The sequence below is a fragment of the Lupinus angustifolius genome, chromosome LG03, assembly GCF_001865875.1.
Source record: "Lupinus angustifolius cultivar Tanjil chromosome LG03, LupAngTanjil_v1.0, whole genome shotgun sequence".
Lineage (NCBI taxonomy): Eukaryota > Viridiplantae > Streptophyta > Magnoliopsida > Fabales > Fabaceae > Lupinus > Lupinus angustifolius.
This window is the reverse complement of record NC_032011.1, coordinates 28789724-28808758: the sequence shown is the minus strand read 5'-3', so window position 1 is coordinate 28808758 and position 19035 is coordinate 28789724. Positions and strand designations below refer to the sequence as shown.

The window sequence follows — 19035 nt, the reverse complement described above, 5'->3', positions numbered from 1 at the left end:
TTAGTAGCACATAGTTTCTCCTAGGAGGCATTACATGTGTCGTGCTCTTATCATCATCATCCCTTTAATGAGTATTTTTTTGGCACTACTAATGGCCTCACTCTATAGATAATGAAATAATTCTTTTAAATGTGTGATTGTCTTTTTCAACAAATGTTATCTTCAAGAATTAAACTCTTAGTTTTTTGATCTTTTCGGAATCTAGGGGACCACCTTATTGGTCTTCTTTAATGATCATATATATGTATGAAGACTTGAAGCAAAAAAGAAGGGAAAAGAATGCAAAATGGCGTGTAACAACATCACCCATTAAAATATAATATCTAGTAATGTGGTGCATTGACTCACTCTAATCTTTACTCAAAAAATAAAGAAGAGATAATCTAAGTTCATTTCTCCCTCTTGAAAATAATTACCTTTAAACCGCCGGCCATGTGTGCCGTGAGTTGTGGCACGAATATTGGCTTGTCTTGGCTGACATGTCTAATTTTAAATCTATGAAGTATTGATGCTACCACATACTTCATTTGAATGAAAGCCATTTCTTTCCCTAGACACACCCTTGGACCAGCCTGAAATATAGGAAACTTGAATGGAGAAACCTCAATCATTGTTCCTCCATTGTTGTCTGGTTCACTGAACCATCTACTTGGTCTAAACTCATACCAATCTTTTCCCCACAACTTTTCCATTCTCCCCATTCCATATGGAAAATATGTGACTCTGTCTCCTGCATTAACCATGGTTCCATCTGGTAGCACATCATCTTTTGTAGCATGCTTTGAATCCCATGCTACTGGTGGATACAGCCTCATTGATTCACATAGGCATGCTTTTAGAAAATCTAGATTCTTCAGTGATTCATAATCCAATTTTTGTTTTGTATTCAGTTCTGTTTCTTTCACTATTTGCTGTTCATTATGAGAATGATGAGATAGTAACCAAAAGAGCCATGTCATAGCTGCTGATGTAGTGTCTTTCCCTGCCAAAATGAAGCTTATCACCATGTCTCTGATCACCTCATCATCAAGACCTGAACATATAAGCCGTGACACGAGATCTTCAACACAATTTCCCTTTCCTGTTACATTCATATGATGCTTCTTCTCCTCAATCATTTCCATGACATGGTTATGAACTTCCTTAACAGCCTCTCTAAGCCTTCTTTCAGATCCAACTCCGAGCCATCTCTTCATCTTCCAGATGATGAACAAAGGCGCTGCGCCGCGTCTCGCAGATATCCCTGCTGCCACATCAAAAGCTCTTGAAAGGGGCGATTTCGGGTCTGAAGGGTCCAATGAACACCTCTTAGTCCCAAGTATGAATTTACAAATCACATTGAATGAGAATCTTCCCAGCAACTCTTGCAAGTCAACAATCACTTGATTCTTCTCATTTGATAGTGACTCTAGCAAAGGCAAGAGCCTCTCAGACACTTCTTCCTCCAATGTGTGCATAAAAAATTCCCTTAGCGACCGGGTAGAGAACTCGTGGCTGGCTAATTTACGTTGCGTCAGCCATAGTTCACCATCCACATTGAATATCCCATGGCCTAGAAAATCACCAAGGATCTCAGTGAAGGGCTTACCTTTCGGGAAGTTGTTGATGTTACTCTTGAGTATGTACTCAACGTTTCCCGGGTTCGCGGTCACAATGGTTCTATGTGCACCTAGTCTTTGCACAACAATGGTCTTGGTTGGTGACAGAGATAGAAGCTCTGTGTACCAATCTAAGAGCCTGTACCTGTTCTTGTAAAAGGATATGAAACAACCTATGAAGGGATATGTTGTAGGAATGAGGTTAGAATGTTTCTTGATTCTGAGGAACTCAAATATTGTTATGTAGAATAGGAAAAGGAGAAAGATGAATGAGAGATTATGCAATGAAAAGAGGGTCATGAATAGTCCCATGTTAATAACATGAAACCTTGTAATATGGAGAGCACTGACAAGGATTGATGGCTATTATTAGTTGACTCTTATATGGTCTTTAAATACTGCTTTATCAAAATGTGTTAGTGTTAGAACGTGATACCTTCATAATTCAATATTTTTTAGTTATAATCAAATATTTAAATACGATAAAATATCACATTTTAGTTTACCAATAGTATATTTAAAACAAAAACCTCTTATAAGTTATAACCATAACTTGATTTTGATGTAAATCATTTTTTTAATTTTAGATAGTTACTTGTAGATAATCAAATAGTTTTGATGTCAACTTCTGTTAATGATATCACACGACCCAATGAATGATAATTAATAAATAAAAAATCAAAAAATGGCATTATTCATGCTATGAAGCAATCTTTTAGCTTAGATATATGCTACTATAAAAAACAATAACTAGTGATGGTTAATACTGAGTCAAATAAGGCAATTGTTCTTATGGCAAAGAAAATGCTAGTTGTCGTATAGTATTTGGTATCTGCTTCTTTTGTTCTTTATTTTTTATGAGGGTAAATTATTAACATGCTTTGTTTTCAAAATAGAACGTGCATTTCATAGATGTGATACCACTCATATTAGCTATTTAAGGTTATGGTATACATTCTCATTCCATAACCAATAAACCATTTTTTTACAGGCAAAAGAATCTTATCTTTGTCTACAAGTTTTTATATATGTGTATTGAATAAGTTACTATGGGTGCCAATGGGATGCACTAGGCTAGGCCTTGCATTCGATGTGTGACATATTATTGACGATATTTTAGAGATTATTTAAGAAGTTGTTTAGGTGGTTAGATAATGGTGATAATAAATAAGTAGTAATGATAGTGCTTTGAATTGTCGGTTACAAACTTACGATAATTGAGTATGAGAGAGGGATAGAAAAATAAAATTAAATCTTTTAAGTTACTTTGGCCACATAACTATTTTAGTCTTTTAAGTTTTAGAATTTTAGATAAGAGTATAATAACAATTATATAATCTATATTATAATTAAACAATTTAACTTATTAATGTAGAATACTTTTTATCTAACTTGAAACTTATACTAATAAACAAAATTAAGTAATTTTGAAAAATACTGATGGCGTTAGTGGCATATATTCCTCTTTTACTTCTTTTTTTTCTTCTCTTTTCTTATTCTTAAAGCTACTTTTAGGTTATAATTAAATAGGTAGGTAGAGTGGCTGGTAATGAAGTAGAGTAGGAAAAGAATTCTTTGGGTATTTTAGTAAATGCATCGAATAAATTATTTTATTATTATTATTTTTTAGTTTAAATGACAACATTTTTATTTCCCCTTAACATCCTATTTTTTGTCTAGACACTATCTTTCATAGAATACAATGCTACCTGAGACAATAATATTAATTAATAATATAATGGACTAGCACTCTCAATGAATATATTTTCCATAGACAAGATTTAAATTTAAAACAAACATGTATTACTTAAATTAATTAACAAAATAACTATTCATAAACAATTTTTTTAAAGTTTTTTTAAGAAAATTGTTTAGGAAAGCTGGGCTGATCAACCCACAAAGTTTCTTAAATGGGTCCTAATATAAGGTAACTCAACTAATATTCTATGTTGCAGCTCTCAATACTTTATTTGGAACATACAACCTACTTTATATATTATACACACATTTATTCCTATTTATAGTAACATAATTATAATATTATATTAATGTGATTTTATACTGTTAATATATAAGTATAATATTATGTTAATCCATGATTGTGATGTTATGTTATTAAATAGTAATGTTTTAATGTTATGTTGTTAATCTCTAACTGAAATCTAGCAACAATATATTAGTTTAGTGGTGTAAGACTATGTTAGATCATAGGATGATCAAAATGTCAATTGTTCGATTCGTGGAAGTGATCTTTATTGGGAGGGATAATCACACATATCAAAATAGATTAGTTTCTTACCCAAAAGAGATGAGGGGATACTCTTAGTAGTACAAAAAAAATCTTTATATTAAATAAATTTTCTATTATAATGTTGAAATAATAATTTTATTTTTATTTATTTGTTTGAGTAAAATGAATTATATTTAATAGAAAATTTAAGTTATGTTTTATATTTTTTGTCGCCTAAATAATATATATGACTAGAAAAAAACAGTCAAACACATTCCATCCTTATCCAATTCATTATTGCCAAACATTCCATTCCCTTATAACTTGTTTACCCTTCATTCTTTGGTGTCAATCCTTTCCTTGCCTTCCAGAAGAGGTATCAATCACTTATCTTTAATGGTGTCTCATTTCATATTCTGGACAAATGATATGCTGACATATGAATAAAACAAAAAAAATTATAGACAAAAAGTAATATTTTGATTAGCTCAAGATATAAAAAAACACCGTTTAAAACAAATAATCTATGTCCTTCCAGAAGAATCATATTAGTATAGCATAGACCACAATATTGGGCAGCAAAGGAGAGCATATACTTGACATTCCTTTCACTCATGTAAGCTCATTTGTTTAGCTTTCTCCATCATTTGTGTTTAGATCATAAGCTTATAATGTTCTGTTTAGCTTGTTTGCTTAATTCATTCAATTTATAATTGTTAGAATGATAATTAACTCAGTTAAATAACTAACTACCTCAATTGTTTGTTTTTTCAAGAAACCCATATTACTTGTATAAATTGCCTATCATTACATTCAAAATTTGTAATATAAGTTGTACATAATTATTTTTAATATTTTCTGAATTTCTGGGTACTTAAGTACTAACATATAGTTGACTCAACAAGTATCTACATGAGTACAAAAAATAAATGTGACTACACTACCTAGACTCTTCAAGATTTATTATCATCTCTAACAATTCTCGCCATTCATATAACTCTTACAAACATTATTATAAAAAAAATTGTTATAAATTACCAAACAACAAAATCCTCACACTGGTAGTATAAATCTAACTCACATCACTGTGAGGTGTATGAATGGATGCCTTTATTAACTAAATCAACCTTCACTTGTTTAAATGATAGATTTGTGAGTCATGCGATTAGTTAACTTAATTAATTAATTAATTATCAATTTAAGAATCCTCTTGCTATTTCTTTATTTTTAATGGACTACTAATCCTTCCGTTAGTGGATCTGGGCTTGTACGAGCATTTTCTATCTGTTTAAGAATAAGTGTGTACCTTCGGGTTGAATGTGTTTGAATTAAGGACTAGGTGGAAAAGGTCGAATGAATCAATTAATTGTAAATTTGTTAAATTCCATTCTAGTGGCTTTACATTAAGGCGGGGATGTACTTGAAAGGAATGAAGATCTATCTTCCACTTCGTATTTCAGACCAATTAAAATGCATCATTTTATTGAAAAGATTATAAAAACATAAACTGATACTTTTATATTATTTGGTTTTATTCTATTAGATAAGACATAGAGACAAATTCCATTTGGGACGGAGGATTCAAGTTCACTTGAAAGATGTAACACCCCAACTCAATTACTAGGAAAATACTTTATAAAATAGTGTTCTCGTGCTCGGTTATAGGAGGGTGAGCTGGGCTGGGCCTGACTTGGGGTCTTCGATTTGGGATGGATTGGTCTCTCATTGGAGGTCCCCGCATTGAAATGCTTCCTAGGGTGCTCCTCTATTTTGGGTGAGGACCTAAGTTCATTTTGTTGGGAATTCCTTATGATTGGTGAAATATCAATCCTAGGATCTTGAATCTCATGATTCTCACACACATATATGAAACAAAAGGTGCAGTGTCATACCTGAATCCATGTTCTTGGATGTGCTCCTTTGATCTACGTTTCTAAAAGATGTTTTGTGGTATGATGGTCTTCCTCAACCAAATCCCTGATTCCTCTTGGGACTTGCGTTTTCACTCTGATGGGGAGAGGAGAAAACTGAATTTGATTTGGTGTGTTGGGGACCATAACCTTCTTTAGGCGTTAAGCCCATATCTGTTATCAACTTTTAGAAATCTAAGGGGTGTCAGTAATTAGATCACTTATAACGTAACTCCGGAAATAAATAGTTGATATCATTGTATCAAATATATATGATACTCACCTTAATTAGAAACTATAAATTTCTAACACATTTGAATTGAGTCTGGGCTCGCCAGGGGAGGTACATGAAAATGTGCTCCGACAATCAAGTCAGTAAATAACAATGATTGGAGAGTCAACAACTCAGGGTATGGGAGAATATAATGCTTAAGACTGTAGATAGTAAGTTAGAGAGTAGGAATAACCAATATCCAAGTGTGTTTTGTGTATTTTCTGTCTCCAAGCCTCCTTTTGTGTGAGGAGAGGAACCCCTATTTATAGTGGAGGTAGATGAATGATTCTCTGTTGGATGATATTTGCATGCCCGACCATATGGGCTTGTCGCTCTGATCTTGGTAGAGCAGGGAGTTGCTTTATGCGTGTCGGGCGGCTTGGTGAGGTTGTACTTTGTGCGTAATTGACTTATAGTGTGTAGTAGGCTGTAGCAATCGCAGTCAAGGCCTACATTTACCATAGAGCATAAGGTTAGGTAAGAGCTGCATGCAACATGTAATAGGTGTTAGCAATGCGTCAGGTGGAGAAAAGAGTTGCATGCAACATACAACATGTGAAAAATTTGTGTTATTCTCATAGTAGATCGAAAATGTAGAGAAAAGAAACAGAGTACTTATTGAAACAAAACAACACTTGAAAAAACAAATGAAAATAAAATCATTAGTGTGAACGACAACATATATAGATTCAAATGGAAAGATATCGTTATCTTCATCCTTGGAAGATGGTCAAACAAACAAAAAGACGCATAACACCTCCATTAATTTTTTGAATATATAAATGTCGTATCCAAGCAACAATGCTCATATAATAAAATGTTGTTATTATATCATTTTCAATATCGCTTTTTTAATACTGTGATGTTGAATAGATGTAAATTAACAACGCTACCTTAAATGTGTGTTGTTCAACATAACTCGTTCAAGCCAATGCTAATATCACTGATATTAAACAGTGATTTTTCACGCCTACGCTATTGAAAGTATATCCGCCTATCCAAATTGACAGCGCCTTCTTGAATGTGTATGGTTGATTTTTTTCACCTCGTTTATAATAGCGTCATTCTAGCAAGCGCAGTTGAATGACCATGGTTTATTGCGATATCTGGTGTAGTGGATCCTGCAAGACATGGATGAGTACGTTTTACCCAGATCTGTGAACATAGACGCACTTAACAGATTCTATGCCTAAAAATGAAATAAAAGAAAAAAAAACATGTTACATTGAAAACCCGAAAGGGTGACCTAATAAAAATTAGGGTATCAATAAAAGTCTGGTATGTCAAAAACCCGATAGGGCGACCTGAGTAAAAGTTAAGGCAATAAAAAGTCATTTTTCTTGTGAGTCTGTCACACTAAAGCCGAACCAAGATCCTTCACATGTTTGAGCAAAGTGGGAATCATAGAAGTTTCGGGGAATGATTAAGAAGTTCTAGGAAGAATCAAACAAATCCAGCATCATGGTCCAGTTATTCGGCTATCTCACAAGAGTAATTGATGAATGGACAATTCCCTTATACTAGTGCAAAACTTTTGTAAATTATTCTAGTCTTACAAGACATGGATGAAAATGTTTTACTCAAACCTATGAACATAAACGCAATCAAGAGGGACTATGCCTAAAAATATAAACTTGTAATAAAAGAAAACTCGTTAGATTGAAAATCAAAATGGTTAGCCTAAGCAAAAATTATGGTATGAATGAGGATCTTCTTCACATCCTAGAGCGAAGTGGTTTAACCACCATGGCTCACAACAGAACTGCTAGCATCATTGTCACTGCCATCGTCGGTAGTCCAGTAAGGGGTTGCCTCCCATGGCAACCCCATCCTTAACCTAATCCTAGCTTTTTAATTTTTCTCTTTGTTTTTTTATTTATCTTTTTTTGTTTTCTATTCTATTCTTTATTTTGTTTTTTTGTTTTTTGTTTTTTTTATATAAATAGAAAAAAATAATAAAATAAAAAATGCAAATGAGTAAAAAATAAATAAATATGTAAAGAAAATTTAATAATAGGATAGATAATATACTATAGGGCTAGTTCCTTGTCACCTTACCTCATCTTCTTTTATATATATATATATATATATATACTTTATGTATAGTAGTACACTATATGCCTAGTTCTTTGTCATGTTGCTTTATGTTGTATAAAGTGAGGAGAGATAATACACTATATGACTAGTTCCTTGTCATATTACCTCATATTGTTATTTTTAGAAATAATTTAATAAAAACAATGTAAAGTACTATACTATAGGACTAGGTCGTTGTCGTATTGTTTTATGTTGTATGAAGCAATGAAAAGTAAGGCACTATATGACTAGTTCTTTGTCGCATTACATCATGTTGTTATTTTTAGAAATAATTTAATAAAAGAAATGTAAAGTAGTGTACTATAGGACTATTTCTTTGCCGCGTTCTTTATATTATATGAAGCAAGGAGAGGTAGTACACTATAAGAGTACTTCCTTATCGCGTTAACTCATCTTGTTAATTTTAAAATAATTTAGTAAAAGCAATGTAAATAGTGTATTATAGGACTAGTTCTTTGTCGCGTTATTTTATGTTTCCTAAAACAATGAGAGGTAGTGCACTATAGGACAAATGTCTTGTCGAGTTATCTCACCTTGATAACTTTATAAAAAATAAAATAAAATAAAAATATATCAATTGATTAACTAATTTCTAGAATAACTTCGTAGCTTTGATTTCTCTATTGCAGCTAGAAATACATAAGAGCAGGTATTTCCCTGTCAGATATAAAAAAATAAAAATCTATTTTTGAGTTTTTTCTATTTATAATAATATCAGGGTAAAATTAATATTTTGAATGAATATCCAGGTTTTTATAACCGACAGTATGACGTGTCTAACACTTTTCTCATTTGTAACCGACTCCCGAACTTAATTTTTCTCTATGAACATATCAAACCTATTTCTTTAAAATTGGGTTTTCATGTTTTCTAACTAAAAAATATAGATGACGGCTTCATTGCATTAATTTGCATTATTCTTGTCGCACCTACTAAAGTTAGGTTGTAACACTCAACAATTGTGAAACATATCAGTAGTACACATGTTCAAGAAATATTTGAGGCATGTCTAGTAGGATTCATGTTTATGTATAAGATCTAGACAAACTAATAAAAGAAATAAAGATATTTTATATGATATTTAAAAATCAGAAAATAAAAAAAGATTATTTAGATTTACTTCATCAATGCACAAATGGTCTAATATTGCAAAAATATTAGATCATTTCCAAAAATATTGGTTGTGATCAAATAGTGTGACTATTTGTTACAAAGAATTATGCATCAATTAATAAAAATATGTGAATAAATGTTGTGTATATATATTTGTAAGTAAATATTAAGACAATTCATTAGTAAATATGGTTATATCTTTTACCCTCGGTAAATGTTTATTATATTTTTGTAGCTCAATGTATTCCTCAGTCTTTAAAATCTTAACAACTTCTGTTGTAGTAGTCATTTTTATCAATAAAACTATTATAATATGTAACATAGTGAAAATAAATATTTATAAGTCTAAATAGTAGAATTAGCTTATGTTTTAGAAGAATAAAATCAGTAAATACTGAAGGAAAAAATTGCAAATAGATAGAAATGTGGATTATTAATCTGCAATATATTTTCTTTACAAGTAATATTTCTCTACAGTATATTTTTCTTGAGGTGTTCTATCTGAATTGTTGTTAGTAGGTGAAGTTAAAAAGCTCCACCGATTAAAGTCAAACTACACCAATTCGTGAATTTTTCTAAAACAATCTATAAAGCCTAGAATATATGTACACAAATGAACGTGGGAACACACTTTTTGTGATTCACGTCCCATTAATGAAACATAAAGGAGTACTTTTTGATGATTTGTTTGATGCCCCATTAATGAAACATAATGAAACACTTTTTGTGATTCATGCCTCGAGTATTTTGTTTGATGATTATGTCGATCACTTTCATGGTCAAACAACTAATGTATTACGAAGCATATATGGTAACAAGCATTGCTCAAACCTTTTTTGTCTCCCAGTTAACAAAACTTTATTCAGCAAATGCATATCAGAATTTAGGGTGACGGTTAATTCTACCTTTGGTGGTGGCTAACTCTAGTTCCCCAAAAGCATGTGTCACATTCCCCAAGGTCAGTGGTCAAGGTCATCCTCTAGAGGAGTTAACTACATCCCCAACTTGTGATGGTCAACATACATCCCCAAGGCGCGTACCACGTTCCTCTTGGCCGACGATTCTAGTTCCACCCCACGAGCGGTGATCATGTTCTCCTATGATAGTGAAGGATGTTCCACTATCCAAAACCCGAATAATCACTCCCTTCGGTTCATTTCCAATTACCCCCAAAGCGAGGACCAAGCCTCTCATTCATAATTCGTGCTCGGTCGTGCTCCAGGGAGTACTCCCCTTGGATATCCAGCATCATTTGGAACATCAAGTCGATCCAGCAGAGATGGGCAATGCCCCCATCAATCTAATTAGAGCAGACTAAGCAGAAGAGGAGATTAAAAAGTATGAGATAAAACTGAAGATACAAAAGCATAACAAGCATGATCTAACAAAGGCACAGAAATTAAGGCTACACGACGGCAAAGAGCGGAAAAGATGAATGGGTAGAGCCACGTCTCACCATACTCACCTATAGGAGTAAGATATTCCTTGATTTCACTAAATTAATTACTCTTAAAAAAACTTGATTTAAAATAAATATTGAATTGAGATAACGGTTAAATAAATGAATAAGATAAATAAGATTGAATTAAAGATTTGAAAATTGTTCCATAGATAAAGATTATCATTTGATTTTAGTGAATCCTTGTTACAAAAATCTTTTCATGAAATTGTGGAGGTGATCCACTCAATTGGAGGTTGTGTTTTCTCTCTCAAAATACAAAACCCGCATTTGAATGAAGTATGTACCTACTATCATGATACATGATTCAATTAAATAATTTGCCCGATCTTCTTGCTCATCTCTCAATGATGACCCAATAAAAATTCTAGAGAATGTTAGAATTACTCTTGTTATCTAAGACTATAGTTTAGGTGCTATTGGTTGGACAAAGATCTGTTGTCTCAAACCATGTCCCAGACCAATTATATTATGTCACGTCAGTTAAAAAAAATTAAATATTCATAACTTTATCAGTTTTGCTTCATTGTGATTGGTCAGAGACGTGATTATGGACATAGTCTCATCCCTATTGGTTTAGTAGTTGGCTTCTCCTATTACTACAACACTCATATGATGATTAATGGTAACAACTCATCACTTAATCATGAAGGAGCATAGTCAATTAACTCAAAAACTAAGGGAACAAATCACTCATATCATAAAGAAATCAAAAGATGATTTATTCCAAAACAAAAAAAAATAGAATTCATGAATCCTTATTCTTTAAATGTGAGTGTAACTCTGTTTTTCACACTCAAATTGAGTGTTTAGATGATGTGATAAGTCATGAATAAATAGAAATCTTTATTGGGTTCAAGCCTATTATAAACTATAAGATAAATTCCCTAAAATTCTATCTGTGAAATACTGATCCACAATTGTGTATGGATATTAGGGGTGGGTATAACTCAATCCTACTCGTTTTATGGTTGAGTTTCATTAGGTCTAAGGCCGAGTTTGGATTCAAAAGTTAGACCTCGTTAATATTTAAGGTCAGATAAAGATAATCTTACCCTAACTCGATTCGTCCTATAATCACCTATTTGTTATGTCTATATTTATCTATTAATAATTTTTTTATCTAGTATGTAATGTATTTAATCAGTTCTAGGATTGTGTTCAAATTCAAACACTAACTCGTTCAACAGTTGATAGCAATTACTCGCTCCTAATAGGTACAATAGATAAAAAATTAAAAAAAATATAATTAATAAAACCAAAAGGTATCCTTGAAAGATTTGATAATCAACGTAATCTTCAAATATTTTTTCTCTAGTATCTATCTGGAATGTCCCATGAATATTTCATAGAATTAATTGATTAAAATATATATATGCACCGAGCGCATATAATCATAAGTTTATATACCCAAATCTCACAATCTCGTTCATCACATTCACTTAATATTTCTCCAACCAAACAGATTACTGGCGTTTTCTTAAACACCATGTGAGCACACACCATGTGTTTGATGTTATTCCCGTTATTGTTTTTCATAACCCCCTTCTAAATTTGATTTCTTTTTTACACATTTAGCATCACCCCATAATTGGGTTTTCACTTTTGTTTCTTTGTTTGTGTTTCAAATAATAAGGAAGTCAAAATCATCGGTTAATCGACCCCCAACACCAGATGTACTTGAAGATACCCCAGAAAGGGAACCTACGCTTCAAGAACTCATCAATATCAAGGTTTCTTCTTTTTTTCCCTTTCTTTTGTGTTTGATTACTGTTATAGTAAACTAAGGTGTCAGAAAAGTTGTCCAAAATTGTTGTTTGTTTCATGAAGTTAGTTACTTTGTTGATGGTTATGACTCTTGAATGTTAAAGTTGTTTAATTTTCTTTGTTTTGAGTGTTGGGGTTTGTTTTTTTTTCATGGTTTTCTCATTGCTTTTTTTCTTATTTTTTGTTGCTGTTTAGTTGATTGAGACCGGAGAGAAGGAGCGGCTTATGGAACTTCTGAGGGAAAGGCTTGTAGACTGTGGTTGGAAGGATGAAATGAAATCTCTTTGCAGGTTTTGTTGTTGTTGTTGTTAAAAGCATTACACATTGTTGTTTATGGCATTGTTATATATCCTCAGCCTTTTCCCACATCATGATTTTCTCTTAGGGTCTGTGAGTTGGGTTTTGGAGCAGAAAGAATGGATGAAAAAAAGCTTCAGAATCATCTCACAAGTGAATTTCATGGTTTTAAAGTCTTCCGTTTCCATTGCTTCTCCTCCAAAATTTAATTTGCAAACAGACCCTTAAAGTCATTTGCAAGAGAAGTTCTACCATTAGCACTTTTTGGGATTAAGATTTACCATTAGCACTTGAGTCAAGTGTACTTAGTCTAGAGGAAATTTGAAATTCTGACATCCATTCTCATTTTAACTTTAGACTCCAATACGCCCTTTTTGAGGCATACAAGCATTACCACAAGGGTCACTTCTTGTTGCTTGGTACAAACATGTCCTTGTAGGGAGCGAAATACATTTTCTTATGCTTGTATACCATTATATTTTTATTATAATAAGTATCAATATGGAGAATCCACCAATCATGGGCACTCTAGTGTTATGGCCTTATCCTTTCAGTGCTCTCTTGGTGGTCAGGATATAAGGATGGATAGGATGCGAATTTGATAATTTTGTATCCTATCCAGTATTTGATAACCACTAACTAATCCACCTGGTAATGACAAAATATGGTATACGTTGTATATAAATGATATAGTTACCACTATGTGACTATCTAGGTAGTCAATAGCGCGCTATAGCGCCGCAATAGTGGATTGTAGCAGTGTTTCTACCATTACCCGCAACACCATAGTGGATAGCGGTGCAAATGGTTGTAGCGCTTGTAGTAGGTCAAATAGCGGCAAAATTGCAGGGCAAATAGGGGATCATGATCCGCTACATGTTTTATTGCGAGTGGAACCCTAATTTTATAGAAGAGAAGTATTTTTTGCTCCTCTTTTTAATAGGTGGCTGGTTTTTCACTAGGGTTTTAGGTAATTTAACCTCCCATTCTTTCCCTTCTACTTAACACATTGATTTTCCTAGGCCATGTGATTTTTAATTGGTTATACCTTTCTTCTCCTTCTCTTTCTTTCTTCCAAATTCAAATTCACATGTTCAATTGCTTACATGTTCTTCATCAACATAGAACAAAATTGCAAGGCTTCCTAATTCACGAGCATTCTCCATCTTTTCTTTAAAAAAAAAAAAATCTTCGCCCCACTAATTGTTTGCCCAATCATCTCTTTATTGCTTCTCTTATTAAACTGATTGAACCCAATTGGCATCATCTTCATGTGGTTCAATTTCGTGAGATACAATTCTGTTATGGCATCCAACGTTAATCAGCTCTAGAACCTTTAATACTCTTATCTTGATTATTAATTAGGAATGTGTCTTTAATATGATCAATTTTAGTATTTATATACGTAGGCTATAAACTACTTATATTTTTTTCCTTAGTTGTAGCGGTTGTCCCGCTATCCGCTATAGTGTTTTTGGGGTCGGCCGCTATCCGCTATAATGTTTTTTATTTAATGGTGGGATGGGGGTGGATGCGGTGGGGTGGCATGGTGGTGTGGAAGCAGCAGTGGTGGCTGACTGGCTGCATTGGAGTGGTGGTGATGGTGGTGGGCTGGTAGCAATTATGGTCAATGTAGTGCTTGTGTTGGCTGTAAGTCAGGGCGGTGATGTTGGTTGGAGGTTGTGGTAATGGTAGGGGAGGTGGGGATGGCAATGCCAGTGGTGGTGGATGATGAACATGGTGGTGGGGTGGCGACGGGGGAAGTGTGTGGTGGTAGGAATGGGGGAAGTGGGTAACAGCTTATCCTGTCCTGTATTCTTTATCCTGACTAGCAAACAGGCCTAGTGGTTAGTATATATGAGACAAGTAGGTTGCATATCAAATAATTAAATTGACTTTCCCATCTTTAATGAAAGTTTATGCTGCCACTACAATTGTGTCTTATGCCTAACAAGTTCAAAGTTATAATGTGGTGCCGACTCAATGAAGATGCGTCATGGTTCAAAAGTTAAATGTCACTTCAATTGTATAGCCAAATGGATGTGAAGTTGTTTCTCTTTAAGCTATGTTGTTTCATGTTTGGCAGAAATGATAAGTTCAATTACTTTTGGCTTAGCACCTGCTTTATGTATTTAGTGCTAGGTTCATCAGTACAAGCTGTATTTCGCACTTAGCGGTATTACTGTATGTCCGAGTACTTAAGATGACAAGATACCGAACTCCTCTCAGAAGAAAGAATGCTGCCTAGGGTTATTAGGATCATAAATAGAAGACGCCCAACATGGACCTTTCCCCTTAATATCTAACAAGACAGAAGATACCATGGAAAGAATTAATCTTAGAGACAAACCTAGTGTGTCTCAAATGACCATCATTACCAACAAGACGTTGCTCTAGTGGTGTAAGACCCTACTTGATCCTCAGATAGGCCGAAAACTCAAAAGTTCGATTCCTATGAGTGATACTTGTTGGGAGGGGTAACTATGTACCCTGAAAGGGATTAGTTTCCTAGCCATAGGGTGTAGAGATACTCTTAGTTATACCCATGCTCTCAATCTTAGTCTCCTCTATCAAAATAATGTCAATTTTTGCTTTACAAATAATGTCTCTTAGTATCTTCCGTTTTGCACAACTAACTATCCCTCTAGCATTCCACCTTAGGATATTCATACTAAACAACTTTGTTTTATCACAAGTAGAGGGAGAGTTGACCGAAGAAAGTGTTAACGAAAAATGGCAAAAAAGCAAATATTCATTCCCCTTCTATATCTTATATCTGTAGTTTTTTTTTGCCTTGGTGCATCTGTTTTTGGGTCGAATTAATCCATTAACCCAAATAGTTCGTAGGAGAAAATTGAGTTATTTGATCCCTCTAGGGTTGACTTTTCTAATTGATTCTTCTTTTTCCTATTATCATGTTTGTGAGACTTCTGAGTGTTAAAATCATCCAACTTTTTATTACAGAGCCTTTGTCAAGAAGAAAGGGAGGAATAATGTTACTGTAGATGAACTCATACATGTAATCACACCAAAGGGCAGAGGTATTGAATCAAATGTTTCCCAAATATTTTACTTTTCTTTCATATATAGTAGTGAACATTAGGACAAGACCATACAAAGAATTCTGCATTTTATTTGCTTCTTAATCTTTTGCGAAATAGTTTAAGAGGCTCTTAATTGTCAGCTGATTATGTGTTTCAACATTTCAAACTGAATAATCGTTTTTGCGGTTTTGGTTTTGGTTTTGGTTTTCTCCAACTTGTCAACTCTTTTCTTTTGCAGCATCGGTTCCTGATTCCGTCAAGGCTGAGCTGTTGCAGAGGATTCGGACATTTCTTGTCTCCGCCGCTCTTTAATTTATCGAATGGCTTGGTTTCTGTTAATCTCACAAACTGGGCACATACTAGGACTAGATTTTTTGTCTAAGGGATCTGAATCCCTCTTGTAAAAGCATGATTATTTCACATTTTCACTCCCTCTCATTATAAACATGAGAAATCATTCTCTATCCCAAACCAGTGCTATGTATGAGTCTCTTTCCATGAATTTCTTTTGGCCATTTACATAGAATGAATCTTTATAATATAAATGTTTTGTGTTACAGAGAAGGAAGTGTTCTTTACTTTATTGTTGAACCTTTATTTTGGAATATCCTTACAGGATTGGGAGCAGCACATCTTCTGTCCCATAACGAGTGTCACTCCATGTGTTATAATTGATTGGTCAGAAAAATACTTAAAAATTAAATTTTAACTTAAGTTTGGGAGCACCCTACAAGATTTTTTTCCTGCAAGTAGAAAGTACTAATTCATTAATTTGAACATGGTTGATTCTATGTTTTTTTTTTCTTTTTTGTAAAAGCCCATGTATGAAACTCTTACTAATATGGTCTGTGAATGTATGCAATCTTATCATTTGTAAGCAAAGATATTATTTCTAGTATTTAAACTCATAATCTCTCGGTCCTAAGACAATCAATCTTACTGTTGTATCTAACCTTAGAACTATCATAACAAAAATATATTTAGCTGAGTTAGGAAAACTTATTGAAGGGACAAAACTATCTTTAACTGTGTTTTTTCTAGTCACAAAACATTGGATATGGGACTGTGGGTTCTCAATAATCTTTATGTATTTTTTAATTAATTTTAAAAATGCTTCTTATGCGATATATAATGATTTTTGTGTAAGCAATTCTATAAATATTAAAATCTATTTTAATTGAATTTTACTCTATTTGTCATTTTTGCTTACAATGTTTTCATCCGGAAAATATTATACTTTTTTGTTTTGGCTCCTTTTAAAAAAGAGCTAAGATTCTCTCCAATATTAAATCGAGATTATGATATATGATACCAAAAAATTGAAAAGTCCAATTTTTTTGATTAAATAAATTAAAATGTATAAAAATATTTCCCTCTCACATTCTAGAGGGTAGCATTTTAAAAATATTGTTTGTCTCATGTCAGCGTTAGTGGAATTATATTAAATGTTCTTACATGATTAAGAGTGTAACTGTTGGGTTTATTCAAGTGTGAAGTCCCACATTGGATATGTAGGGAGGAGTGAAAGAGTTTATAAGAAGGAAAGACCCATAGAACTAATGCCTTAAGGTTTTGGTTCAAGACGTGGTGTCTCCGATGGTTCGGCTGGGACATGGTGGACTCAAGGGGGAGCGGACTGGAAAGTGTGTGGTACCCACACTTGAGGGGGAGATTGTTGGGTTTATTCAAGTGTGAAGTCCCACGTTGGATATGTAGGGAGAAGTGAAAGAGTTTATAAGAAAGAAAGACCCATAGAACTAATGCCGTGTCTCACTTGTGACTCTTCACTCTTCCCATACCCATATAACATTCATGAATAGTCCTAAAAATCTAAAATCACCAAAGACAAATTGAAACTATTTATAAATAAGTGAAGTTTGTTTTAACAGGTAATGGCATTATTTAAAGAATAAAAAAGGAAAACAATGTTGAAAACTAAGTCAAACACTTCATCACATGTGAAACAATCACTTTTTAAATAAAGTTTATACTTTATCGTACTCAAACAATATTTATATATAAAAAATGTGTTAATTTAGTAGTATAAAACCTCACTAATTTTCCTTAAAAACTATAAGATAAACAGTCCAATTCCTGGGAGTGACATTTGTTCAAAATAATAATATACCTTGGAAGAAATTAATTCTTTATTTATAAGGTAAGGGATACCATTGATTATGCATAAAACCAATATCTTTAAATCACTTGTTAACGTTTATCCTAAGTTAATTCTAATTGTAAACCAAAAAGAAAATGAAAATACTAAAGAGACCAGAGCAACAAAATGGTAAGATTTGAAGGGAAAAGTTCACAAAACTCTATTTTGCAAGTAGACATCGTAAATTATTTTTTCTTCCTAATTATTCCTTAATCTTAAATAATTGGTGAAATTGGTCCCTATATACATATAATTTTAAATTATCAACAATGAAATTTGAATTAACACATTAGATAGGTTAAGCATTCATCAAAGTGCAATTAATTATTATTATTTAGTTGTTTAATGTAATTTATAGATTTAGTTATGCAAGATTCTTTACTAGAATAGATTTCTGAGATCAATGCATTTTGCACATGTTTGAATCTTCTATTTTTATTCAGGGTTGAAAAGCTAATGTGAGCTTTGATCATGCTGGATTCTAATGCTAGTGGAAAGATGAAGAATGCTTAATGAATTGTGATAATATTTTGTTGATTTAAACTATTATGAAATTATTATTGTGGGATAGTGGAATTAACAGCACATTGATGAATTTCATCATCTAATGTGTTAATCATAATTTTGTTAATAATTTAAAATTAATTCCTTATCTTAAAGGTAAATGGATACTTTTGATTATACAAAAAAACTATGTCAATTAAACAATCGATGAAATGGACCGAATCAACCTGAAAAGTATAGGTGGGGTTGGTTTTAGTTACTTGGTTTTAAATATCTAGAGTTCTAAATCCTAAGTACCTTATGAACTAATAGTAGCCTTAGACTTTTTATACAAAATTAACCTAGCATACATTTTACAAATACAATGTGTAAATAAGCAGCCATAACAAAACTTCCAAGTTGCTCAAGTAAAAAAATATGTTAAATGAAAAAGTGGGAAAGCCATTCAGATACAATTATGCAATCATTAATAGAAGAAATTTTAAATTTATACCCACTGTTGTGATAACTGGATCACGTTCCGATTGGTTTGACCACTGACCGAAGTTAAAAACAGTTCTAGTTTGTAGTTTTAATCGAAAAAG

At 32.8% G+C, this 19035-nt stretch overlaps 2 protein-coding genes across 2 annotated transcripts; one reads left to right on the top strand and one right to left on the bottom strand.

Moving 5' to 3' along the window:
* LOC109344366 (cytochrome P450 94B3-like) lies at positions 237 to 2039 on the bottom strand. Its single transcript, XM_019583118.1, has one exon. It carries the CDS (start codon positions 1908 to 1910, stop codon positions 390 to 392), a length of 1521 nt encoding a protein of 506 aa, XP_019438663.1. The 5' UTR covers positions 1911 to 2039; the 3' UTR covers positions 237 to 389.
* Positions 12073 to 16372, top strand: LOC109344362 (transcription and mRNA export factor SUS1). Its single transcript, XM_019583115.1, has 5 exons — positions 12073 to 12172; positions 12318 to 12414; positions 12644 to 12738; positions 15710 to 15786; positions 16028 to 16372. Coding segments are annotated over exons 1-5 (345 nt in total). The 5' UTR covers positions 12073 to 12170; the 3' UTR covers positions 16102 to 16372.

Bases quoted from the DNA above. Each gene is read 5' to 3' on its own strand.
- LOC109344366 (XM_019583118.1), bottom strand. From the start codon at position 1,910: ATGGGACTATTCATGACCCTCTTTTCATTGCATAATCTCTCATTCATC.
- LOC109344362 (XM_019583115.1), top strand. The intron at 12,415-12,643 runs GTTTCTTCTTTT...GTTGCTGTTTAG, and splicing joins AAGAACTCATCAATATCAAG to TTGATTGAGACCGGAGAGAA. The intron at 12,739-15,709 runs GTTTTGTTGTTG...TTTTTATTACAG, and splicing joins GAAATGAAATCTCTTTGCAG to AGCCTTTGTCAAGAAGAAAG.